We start from the raw sequence: 12,238 nt of genomic DNA, 5'->3' as shown, positions 1-12,238 counted from the left end.
CTCTGGTTAAGTCACAGAGATGTTGAAGACAATGACACGTCCAATAAAGTAACATCAAGATCCATTACATCAGGAAGATAAAAAACCAAAAGATTCTACAAGAAAACAAAACAAAAGTGTGTTGTTGATCTATCTCTGGCACATAAGCCTAAGTTACATACAAAGCTAGCTTCTACTTTCTGTGTTGTTCTATAACTTCTGTTCTTTGTTGAATTTCCCTGGGTGCGCCTTCATAAGCACTCTACCAAGGACCTGTGGATGTCCTTCGCAGGCATTGCCTTTTGCATCCCCATGGCTGGTGCCTGGTGCATTGGCTCCAGAAGCTGCAAAAAAAAAGAGCCAATCTCTGTGAAATTATCAAAACTTTTTTTTGGGATTATTAGTCTTGCACATTGTACTTAATGTTAAGATGTGATGTTATATATTCACTTCATTATGTTGCTTACAGCATTAGACTCAAGAATATAAGAGATAGTACCTGTTTTTTCTGCTTTTCAATGATTCCAACCTGCATAAACATTTGATCAACTGGTCAAAACCTCAAGTAAAATATAAATCTCAAAGAGAGGAAGAAGCGAGACACACTTGTTTCATGTACAACTCTTCATTCATCTCTTTAAGTTGTGCAACTTCTGCCCTCCAACTCCAACATATAAGCCTACCAAGCAGCGAAATGAATTAAGTAAATAACTATACCGACGGTTGTTTTAAGGTTTGTTCAAGATTGTAATGGGCACTCACTTGCTTGCGAGCGCGAGATCTTGCAGCTGATTCCCTGTTCTTAATCATCCTTTTTTGCTTCCTCTCAATCACTTTCTCTAGGATTGCGCCTGTTTTTCTTGCTCGACCAAACATGTAAGGAACTGGTGACAGAGATGCATCCATGTTGCTCTTTGGAGTCATATCAGGTGACATCTGGCTTCCATGAGATACTTCCCTAACTGTAACTCCTGTTTAAAATCAACATCTTGAAGATTATTGTTGTTCATAGGACGAACTCCAAGGATTGAAAGCTTCACTTCTTGGTACTACAAAAAAAAAGCAAAAGCAGATCATTGTCAATTTAACTAAAGCATAATCCTGAAAACTACTATCTAACATGTATCTTAAGGTTCTTAGTCACCTGTGTTGGAGGTTGAGAACGGTTGTCCAAACCAACAGGGTTAGAAAAGGCCAAAGTCGTCTGTTTGGGAAAAGGTTCAACCTGCTTCTGTATCAGTTGTTGCGGCTGCTGCACCTTATGTGGTTGCAACATCTGCAGTGGCTGAGGTCTCACCATGGATCCATGAGGCTGGTTAGGACCAAACTCATTAGGAGCTGAGCCGAGACCTGCATTAGTGCCAAATCCATAGAACCCACCGTTGATGTTATCAAGCCTCTCCACCTGTTGTTGAGGCTCTTCCCTAACCACACCCGCCTTGAGCAAGAACTCCTCCAAAGTCATCTCTCCCAAGGTTTGTTGCCTCTGAGGAATCCCACTTGCTCCAGTGTCATCCTCCTTCATCAGCTCCTTCCAGACATCATCAACCCTTTTCTGACTAATTGTACGAGGCAAGGTAATAGACCCTTGTCTTTGCAAACCACTATCACCAACTTCTCCTCCCACACCAACAGACAAACCTCCATTGTTGTCAACTCTGTTAATAACCGTGTTGTTGGCCATCACTGAGTGGCTTTCCTCTGCTGTCCATATGCTCTTCAAGAGCTCGTCCATGTTCATAAACCCAAAATCTTTCCCAATCCCACCACCCCATGAGTTCTGAAACTCATCAAAGGTCAACGAGAACACCGAGTTCTGCCTCGTCAATGGAAGACCACTCCCCAAAGCTGGCTGCTTTGCGTTAATTACTTCATCTCTCACAACATCAACAAAGTTCATCCGAGACCCCATCTCTTACTTTTCTTCTCAAATCAAGCTATGACCCTTAAAGTAAACAAACAAACAAGGAGAGATTATGGTTCATTTCATTCAGACAGTTAGAAACAGAGGAAGAATCTAAAATCACTGATAAAGTATCAATCTTTAGAATACCAATATTCAAGAAACAGCCGTTGCATCCAAACCTAGAAGAGTGAAACAACAACAAAAATCAGATCTTTAATCAATTTCATACTAGAATTTACATAAACACACATGAGAAGCAGAGCAAATGGTGAAAACAGGAGAATCTCAAACAATTCTTCAAAACACCCAATCATATGCTTAAATACGGCGGGAAAATTCATGATTTTGATCCAATCAATGAATCTGAACAAGAACAGGGGGTACAATACAATACAATACAATACAATACAATGCAAATGCCTCTTCGAGACTCCAATCTTTTATTTCTATTTTCAATCATATTTTAATGGTTTTCTGAAAGAATCTACTGGTTTAGGAAAGTCTACTTTGCATAAACTTATAAAAATTGGAACCGTGAGCTTATAGAACTAAGAATTCACATGGGGTTCCACTCTAGACATGTTCTTTCCTGTATTAGATATAACCGATATAAAAAGTATATTTCATGACGCCTATATATTTTATTATCTCTATAATATTATTTGAGAAGTCAGTTTCTTATGTATTCCGCTCATGTTAACTCTCACGATGGTTGATTATACTGATACTCTTAATGAAATAAAAAATATTATATTTAAATACTATTATAAAGTTAAAAAATGAAAAATAAATGTATGTATAATATGATTTCATTAAAAAGAAAAGTTCACTAAATAGAAATTTTCCATTTAAATAATATTTTTAAATAACATAAAATATACTTTTGAAGTAATAAAATATTTCTTTATATCTATATTTTCTTAGATGAAAATATATCTGCATATAATGTGATTTCATAAAACAACATTCACACACATAATCTTGATATTAGAAAAAAAGAAATATTATTTCTTTTAAAATATAATTTTAAACAATACAAAAATATATATTTTCAAAGTAATAGAAATATTTTTTTTATAAATCTATCTATTTTCTTACATGATTACATAAAACAATTAAGTAACACAAAATCATATATGTTTAATTGACTAAAAATAGTTTACAATTGTTATTATTGAAATGTTTTATTTATTTTTTATATATTTAGTTGACTATAATATCTTTCAATTACAGCAAAAAATATCTATAAATTAAATTTTACTTATATAATATGATTTTTAAAATACAATCACACAACTTTTTTAAACTGTTTATTTTTAAGAGATACTAAAAAAACAATTAACAATAAATATCTTGTGATCAAATAATTACAAAATATTTTAAAATAACATAACACTATATACTTTAACGAGGTAGATATATTATATTTTATCATTATAAATTTTTTTTCATAATATTAAATTTTCTTTTAAATTTTATTTTTTTTATGTTTGTGGAACTTAATATGGCTATAATTAAAATATCAAAGCAAATCTGAATTCTCATTCAAAGATTACTTAAAATAAATTTCAGTTTACTATTTAATATATCTAAGGCATAAAGTTATTTAGACTTTATAATTTTTTTAATTATTGTAAATATTGATATGTGTTCATAAGCTACCAAAAAGGTATTAGTTACTTATGTATGTAACTTCATATTGATAATCGCTTTATTTTCTGATATTTGTTTTTGAAAACACATCAACATATAATTTGATAAATATTATGAAACTACATGCACATTACAACGATAAATAAGATTAATTTGATTTTACTTAATGATAATAAAAAATAATTGTACCTTAGTTTGAATTTGAAAAAATATATGTAACTCAATATACTCACAATATGAGTGAATCGACTAATCAAACTTATATCTAAATCATAGATTTAACTACAATAAGAATAAATAATTTTATAATAATAATTTATTTTATAAATGTAAATTATACGATGACTTAAAACATATTAATAAATGAAAATGAAATATTAATCAACTGTTATAATTTAATTCTTTTGTAAAATTTATATATATGTATGAGACTGTAGAATATTATCGTTATATTAATTTATGTAATTTGGAATCAGACACTTTACTTTATTTTATATTTCATTCTAAGCACAATATATCTTAAGTTATACATCAACTTCCTTAAATATATTTACATATCTAAGACAACAACCAACATAAATGCTAATAAAAAAATTAATCATATTTTTAATATATTTTTAAAAAAAATTATAGTTGAATTCAGAAAAATCGATGCAATCTAATATAACCAAATGATAACTAAATCGACTGTAAAAACAACAAAACCGACTAGATATAACATATCTAAAATCATATGTTTAATTAAAGTAATATAATACTCTTATCATAAATTGTACATACAAATTATAAGTTAATTTAAAATTAAAAATAAATAGCAATCAATCATTATAGTATATTTATTTTATAAATATTTATATCCGTGCATGAGCACGGGAATATCGCCTAGTTGTTAATTTATTTTGCGTCCAAAACTAATTGTTGATAAGAGTAGTTGAACTCTTCAGAAAGATGTCTATCCATTGGAGATCTCTTCACTGGAAAAATAAATGATTGTTGGAGGAAAGGTATACCAAAACATAAGACTCTTGCCTGGTTAATGCTGCTTAATAGGTGTCCTACTAGAGATCGCTTACTTGCTTGGGGTCTCCAAACCGATCCGCAATGCCTCCTTTGTAACCGGGAGAATGAATCAAGAAACCATATGTTCTTCTCCTGTTCCTACTCTACAACTGTCTGGACTCACTTCTCTCCAGGATTTGGCATCAGTCCCCTATCGACATCATGGGATCATATAGCTCACTCTCTCCTATCTCAATCAGGAAGCAGACATCAAATTTACCTCTCCATCCTGACTTGGCAAGCTACGATCTATGACATTTGGTGGGAGCGCAACGATCGGCTACACAGAGGCAATCACCGCCATCCTGATCTGCTCATCAAAAAGATCTCCTCCACCATCAAGAACCGCATCTCTGCTCTCAGGCCTGAACACAACTCCCTCGCCAGTGAATTGATCCAACTCTGGTTTGCTTTGTTCCCTACGTGATCGCTTTCTATCTCTTCCTGCTCTCTATTCCCGTGATCGCTAACTAGGGTTCTAACTAGTTCTTTGGTTTCGTTACTCTCGTTCTAATCAGAAAGGGGGGGGGGGCGTTCATTAGTTTAATTTGGGCTGCTCATTTGGGCTTTCCTAAGGCAATTAGGTTCTAATGGGTTTCTACTTAGTTTAATTAATTATGTATTAAAGTGGGCTATTGCCACTTTTGCTACTACTCTCCTTTTAAATATTAATGCAAGAATCAGTTCAAAAAAAAAAAAAGATATAAACTATTACATATTCCTCAAAATAAAGTATATTTTCCTAGTAAATGCATATGCATGTGAAGTGAATGGCTCGAATAATGTGAGCTCGAAGGTTTTGCGCTCTTACACGCAATCTAATCATGTGGACCAAAGATCTTCGATTGTTTTCATATGGAAGAAATTTGTAGTCAGATTATATGCTCGATAAAAGATACTTTAGCTAAAAATAGCTTGAAGTAAAGCTATGTATTTCCTATTTATGTGATCTATATACAGTAGTCTTAAGTTGTGGGCCTTATATGGGCTCAAAATTTAGCTGTCTATTCAGTAGGCTCGAACTTAAGCGAGTTACACAATTCAGAAATGTAGTAGGGGGGGGGGGGGGGGGGGGGGGGGTTATGATTCATTTATATACGATTAGACATGGACTGAACTCTGACATATTTGTTTCCAGCAAACTGGTTGATATGTGTTGAAACTGGTGACCGTAACGTTTGCCAGAAGGTTTTACGTTGTACTGCTAACTCAAGTTTGCCAGTCTCAAAACCGATGAGACAATATTCAATCAAACCGGAATTATGAACTCAGAATTTCAACCGGTTTTATCTGGTTTAGGGACATTGGGTGGGAAAAAGATTCCAAGTTTGCTTACGAAGTTTAAAGTCTCAACAAAGAAAGCTCCTTTAGTTCGGCCATGATACAGCCTGTCTTAGTCATGTGGACAGCTTAAGATTAGTTTAGCAGAAAGTCAGTCGCAAAGGACAGGAGATGACACTACGATTAGGACTGAGCATTTAATCCGTTAAATTTAATTTGATTTGTTACTCGTTTCGATTCGATTCGAAAATTCCGGATATCCGTAAACCTTCGAAACAAAGCAAATACTAAAAATCAATATCCGCTAAAATCGAAACAAATCACAAATATTAAAATTTTGGGAAGCGGATATCCGATCCGATCCGGGAATATATAAATACATGTATATCTTGATAATATTTAAAATTTTAAATGTATAAAATTATATAGTTGTTATTCTAACATATGATTTGACAAAATTCTATTCACATTGTTACTTATATAAAAATATTACATAAAAGGAAATGAATAAATTTATGACAATTATAATCTTTTTCTTAAGTTTTGTCTTATTATAATTGTTAACTAAGTTTAAAAAGTTTATAAAATATGTAGATTCACTATTTCTTTTAATTTTTATCTTATATATCAGGCAAAAAAATATTTTACAAAATAAATTTGTATCAAAATTTTAAGATTATTTGCATTAATCAAAACATATGAGATATCCGTAAGTATTCGTAAATATCTGCAAATATCTATTTATTTTTCGGATATCCGTTTTTCCGAATATCCGTATTTTTCTGAATCAAAGCAAATCGGAAAATTAGATATATGTGGCATACGAAACAGATCACAAATACCTTCAAAAATCCGGATATCCGATTCGTGCCCAAGCCTAACTACGATATGTGTGAACAGTTTCAAATTCAATCCTTGAATCCTCATTTTTTGGTTTATATTAGTATTATTTTACAACAGAAAAGAAGGCTTTTCCCCCTCTTTTGTTAGCAACTTTTGTTAAGATAATTTATTACGTTTAATTCATTTGTCCGAGGTAATTATTACCATTAATACACGTCACAGACCTCATAAAAATAATGGTTTTATGTAAAATAATTTTTTTAAACAACTTATTTTGAGTACAAGATGAATATGACAACAGCAAATGTTTCTATGAAATTAAATGGTTTTAAATATGACAACAACTTATTTAGGCCTCATAATAAAATGGTTTTATGTAAGTTCTAACTTTTTTTAAACTAGTGAAAAGAAAAAGAATATGACAACAGCAAATCCCATAACCATATTATTCTGTTTGTCAGAATTAAAATTTACCAGCTGTGGACCGGATCCAGTTGACCCAACTGGCCACCTTTTGTAATTCCTGCTTCTGCTAGTCTGCTACCGTCAACGATTCTCATTCTATTATTGGAATATACTATGTCTGAAGTTTCCGAATAGTCCCTTGACTATTTTATTTCCATGCAACTTACAATGACATGGTGACTTATTAAAAGTAAAATTACAAATGAATAAACAATTTACTTTGAAAAATATATATCTTAGGTGGTTGGCCAAAACAATAATGTTTTTTTTTGTTGGTCAAACCAAAACAATAATGTTTCAACCTCATATTTTCTAGGTTGAAATCCATAGTATAGGATTATATTTAACAAATAATTGGAGTTTAAGAAAGAAAAAGTTTTCAGAGATATATGGAAGTATATAGTATAAAGTTAAGGGTAGATTTACTATTTCATAGTAAAGTAACTTTCCATTTATACACATAATTAATATGGAAGTATACTAAAAGTTAGTATATATAGAAAGAAGTGTTGATCAAAAAAAAAAAAAAATATAGAAAGAAGTGCTCCGCACGCGGTTTTGCGTATGTAATAAAAACACAGAGAGGAGGGAATAGCTCCTCAAAAAACAAAAACAAAAAAACCTAGCCGCTTCAAAATGTCGAAACGCAACGCATCCCTGTCGCAACCGCCGCCTAGACCGCTGATAAAGCAGCACTCGTGGTCCCCGGACGCCGATCGGGAAGAGGCTTGGCTTAGGAAGAAAGGTAAAAGACCATCGGGTCGACTCGGTCGTAGCAAGAGCGTGACGGACGAAGATCTGGAAGAGCTAAAGGGATGCATCGAGCTTGGGTTCGGATTCGAGCCCGATTCGCCGGAGCTGGATCCGAGGCTGTCTGAAACTCTACCAGCTCTGGGGCTGTACTGCGCTGTTAATAAACAGTATAGGAGTGGATTGTCAAGGACTTCTTCTCTTTCGTCGGTTGCGTCGGAAGGTGAAGTGAGTAATTCGAGCACGACGATCGTTGACCAAGGTATGTCTGAAACACCTTTTTTAATTATCTCGTAAATTTTTATGTGTGTGTTTGATCTGACGGTGGGGATTTGGAGAAGGTGATGATCCGGAGACGATGAAGCTGAGGTTGAAACAATGGGCTCAGGTGGTTGCGTGTTCGGTGCGACAATTCTCCGGCGAACCAAATTCGATGTTGAATAATAATAATAATGATTAATGTTTTTGAGGAATTATTGTTTGTTTGTTCTGATGTGATTGTACAAAGGAATGACAGTTTTGATAAAAATAGCTGTGACATTTTTTTTAGAAATTTGATTTTAGACTCTAATGGTATCGTTTAACCAAAACTATTATATCAAATGTTCTTCAGTTCTATCTTTTTTTTTTAATTTTTAGTAAATCATTATTTAGTTTTCTTTGTAGTTGGGGAATTAGTTGGTTGAAAGAAATTGTTTTGCATCTTCTTCTTTTCGTCTCTCTCAAACTCTCGATTATATGAACCAAATCCTTGGAGACATGTCACATGTAATTGGCTAACCATCATAATTTTATTTTTGCTAGCGATTAGATTTTGATGCCATTGACATCTTTACTGTGAAATATGGCCGTGTATTTTTAGGAGTTATAGGTCCACATTTTAGTATAGGCTTTGTGATACAATGTAGACTTGACGAAAATTTTGAAATGTTCTCGAGAGATTTATACATAGTTAGAGTCTTGATAAGAAAAACCCCAATAATCACAAAGAAAAATGTTAAAACAGATTGATCCGGTCCGTTAATATGTAACCCGTTTAGGCCCAGGTATATTCATGAACAGATTTAAATGTTTAGCCATAACAATGTTGTATGGTTGACAAAAAAAAAGGCGTAACAACAACAACCGTTGTAATAAAAAGAGGTGACTCTGCATTTAGTATTACCTTAAACAAAAGGACAGATATTTCTTACCGGATAGTTTGGTTGACTCGCGAGATATTTAGTTTGGTTTGTCAAACAAAAGGACAGATATTTTTTTCTTGGTAATGAGCAGATATTTTTGGACGCAGCTACTACCCACGTCAGCCAGGATCTAAAATATCCATTCGCCAAACCAGTGGCTAATTTTTAATTAATGTCCCCGGATTTATCTCATTATCCAAAATATAAACTGTATATTTTAATGATAGTTGTTACAAATAAACTTAACCGTCTCTAGAATAATTCATTAGAGATGTGAACAAAATATCAAAAACAGAGACAACCTCCTCTACTTGAGCTCCCAAAAAAAATATCCTACTGATATTTGTCCGAGATATTTATCGTCGGTAATGACGTGGCAATAATCAGACACATGTAAAAAGCGACGCCACGTGGATATTTGTTCTTTATATCTTCTCTTTTCATCTCTTCGTTCCTCTCTCTTACGAACACATTTTTTTTCTTTAAGAGACGTAGATATTTTTGGGTTGTTATTGTTGTTGTGTGGAGAGCATTGGAGGAGAAGAACGATGGAGAATGTTTCAGAGGTTAATATTGTTTATCTCGAGATGGATCGCGATGCGGAGGCGTCGGGTGAATCTCATAGCGAGTCGTCGACTCTATCGAACTCGCTCGAGTCCGTTCTTACGGTAAAACAAATCCTCCGCTTGTTTATTATTAGCCTTTGTTTATAAACATGGAAGGAATCTTCAAATCTGATGCTTACTAACATTATTATCAGATGATGCAATGAGATACTGATTTTGTGATCTGTATAACTAATCGGAGTTTGAGTTTTTAGTGGTTGTAACCTGAGAATATGTAACGGAGTATCGTTTCTTATGAAAATATTTCAGCGGAATGAATGTGGTGGTGACTGGACGAACGAGAAGCACAACTCGTATCTTGATTCTTTGGAGAACTCATTTGTTAGGCAGCTGTATTCCTTACTAGGAAGAGAGGAGGAGACTCGGAGAACGTCTAGAACTCATCATGTGCAGTCTAACTCTCACACATGGACTCATCAGGTTCGGTTTCTTCTCTGACATCATTTTTTTTGTAATCCTCTTAGTGAAACTTACTGACATTCTTTTCTTTTTTTTTCAGTTTACGCTATTACAAAATGGTTGCCGGCAAAAGCTCAACTTTGGAAAGAAACGAGCTTATTTAGAGATATCATCCGAGTATACCATTGGGACTGCTGATCAAGGAAACGTATTGTGCAAGGAAGAAATAAAAAACTCCGGTGATAAGGCTTTTACTAGAACACTTACGAGAAATTCTTTGGGGCATGAGTATCCAGCTCAATGCACTGCAGGTACCAGTTTGTTTATTCACCCACTAACCTACACATGAATGTATCTTTTTTTTTATAACTTAAGTGCTCATCTGCCTGATAAAAACTAATTTAAGTCTAAAGTCTCGCCTTCATCGTTTTATTTTCTTCTTGTAACTGCAGAGGTGTCAGGGCAGAATTTCAGAGAAGAAGTAGAAGAGAGGGGATGTAATTCAGGGGTGTCCAGGAAACGCAGAAGAGAAGCTAACTACGATGACAGTTCACTGAATGATCAAGTTGTGCCGTAAGGATGGTGAAGCTCCAGAATGTGGAACGATTCAAAGCAAAATAGGAAGTGAAGTGGAGAATGAATGTGAGAGAGTTTTGCTTGTTGTATAGAATGAGGCTGAAACGAGCCTTATAGAGGCAGAGGCATTGAATGGGATGGAATTAGGATTGGTTTTTGTTTTATTAAATTTTGTCTATGTTAACAAGGGAAGCATTTGATATAGTCATGCTCATTTCTTTCATAGCTTTTCAATCTTCTATTATTTTTCTCTTCCATATTTTGTCTACCTTCCTTTTGTTTTCATTTTGTAAAAACAATATATTTGTTGCGACTTTTATAGATACTTCGAATAGTGATTGTTTTTTGGTTCTACTGGTTAAGATAAACTAGAGGGATGCCCGCGATTTCACGGATTTGTTGAATGTTTTTGTAATACTTTTTTTTTTTTTTTATAAAAAGCTTTCATATTAGATAAAGAAAAGAAACGTTCGGTACATAAATATAAGAAAATGGAAAGGTGGCCTATTACCGAAGCAAAGGAGAGAAAAGTTAATAAAAACTAACAAACTCCACATCAGAGAATCGATGGAGAGAAGAAACTAAGGTCTAGAAGACCAGAATTGAAGATCAGCACCTAGTGGAAGGCCTGTATTGAGAAGAGCAGTGCCCTTATCCTTAATCGTCCGCATAATGCTTCAAATCAAGACGACCTCAGGGAGGGTATTACCATTATGAGAACGTCTATTGCGTTCCCTCCAAACCTCAAACAAAACAGCAGCCCACACCTGGTAAGCAGCCACCGTAGCCGGATCCCTCTTGGGTAATGATATAAGCCAGTTGATCACAAGGTCCCAGTTCCTTGGAACCGAAACAAATCCCAGCTTATGAACGCAAATACTCCAACATGTCCAAGAATAATTACACTAAAAAAATAGATGATCTCTATTCTCATCAGAGAGACCACACAACAAACAAGTAGTTTCAATATCAGAATTCCAAGCCTTTACTCTCATTAAAGTTGGGTTTCTGTTGAGGAGAAACAACCAAGCATTAGTGGAGTGCTTGGGAATGATTGCAGTATGCCAGGCAATACTAGCTCCAACGAGCAGTTGTTGTCGAGGCCGAATAAAATTCCACAAAATCTTTGACGAGAAGTGGGAGTAAGTGATAGAGTCAATGACCCAAGTGGCTTTATCTTGCTGTGATGAAGGAGTAACAGCAAAAATAGAAACCATAGCTCAGAGGTGGAGTTCTGACCTTGCCGGGGGCAGGTTCCAAGAGCCATTAACAATATAATCTGAGACTAGGGAGTCAGACGGGATACCAAGTTGAGCAGGCGCAGAAGCTCCTAAAAAGGTGATCAAAGGCCCACTGGATGTCCATGGATCATACCAGAAGAAAGTGCCATCTCCTCTCCCCACATTGATGCGAAGGAAGGGAAGAGCGTGGGTTCGGTACCTGAGAAGGCGCCGGAATGTCCACGAGATAGAGTAGTTATTTTCTTTTAAAGACCAGAAGGATCCATTTGAGAGATA

General features: G+C 34.4%; 1 protein-coding gene and 1 pseudogene across 2 annotated transcripts; one reads left to right on the top strand and one right to left on the bottom strand.

Moving 5' to 3' along the window:
* Window positions 1-20: 20 nt before the first annotated feature.
* Window positions 21-5,633, bottom strand: LOC103862314 (annotated as a pseudogene).
* A 1,868-nt stretch (window positions 5,634-7,501) lies between these two features.
* LOC103862311 (cold-regulated protein 28) lies at window positions 7,502-11,076 on the top strand. 2 transcript variants are annotated; one of them, XR_004456077.1, is made up of 6 exons: window positions 7,502-7,680; window positions 7,716-8,198; window positions 8,278-9,788; window positions 9,996-10,166; window positions 10,246-10,456; window positions 10,598-10,925. XR_004456077.1 is itself a non-coding variant. In XM_009140007.3 (4 exons), exons 1-4 carry the CDS (start codon window positions 9,669-9,671, stop codon window positions 10,720-10,722), a joined length of 627 nt encoding a protein of 208 aa, XP_009138255.1. In that variant the 5' UTR covers window positions 8,392-9,668; the 3' UTR covers window positions 10,723-11,076. The 2 variants fall into 2 exon arrangements, 1 of the variants encoding a protein (XP_009138255.1); XM_009140007.3 differs by lacking the exons at window positions 7,502-7,680; window positions 7,716-8,198 and having other exon boundaries at window positions 8,392-9,788; window positions 10,598-11,076.
* Window positions 11,077-12,238: the final 1,162 nt, after the last annotated feature.

This window comes from Brassica rapa, chromosome A03, assembly GCF_000309985.2.
Source record: "Brassica rapa cultivar Chiifu-401-42 chromosome A03, CAAS_Brap_v3.01, whole genome shotgun sequence".
In the NCBI taxonomy this organism is placed as follows: Eukaryota; Viridiplantae; Streptophyta; class Magnoliopsida; order Brassicales; family Brassicaceae; genus Brassica; species Brassica rapa.
Note: the sequence above shows the minus strand (reverse complement) of the source record. Positions and strands in the feature narration are given on the sequence as shown.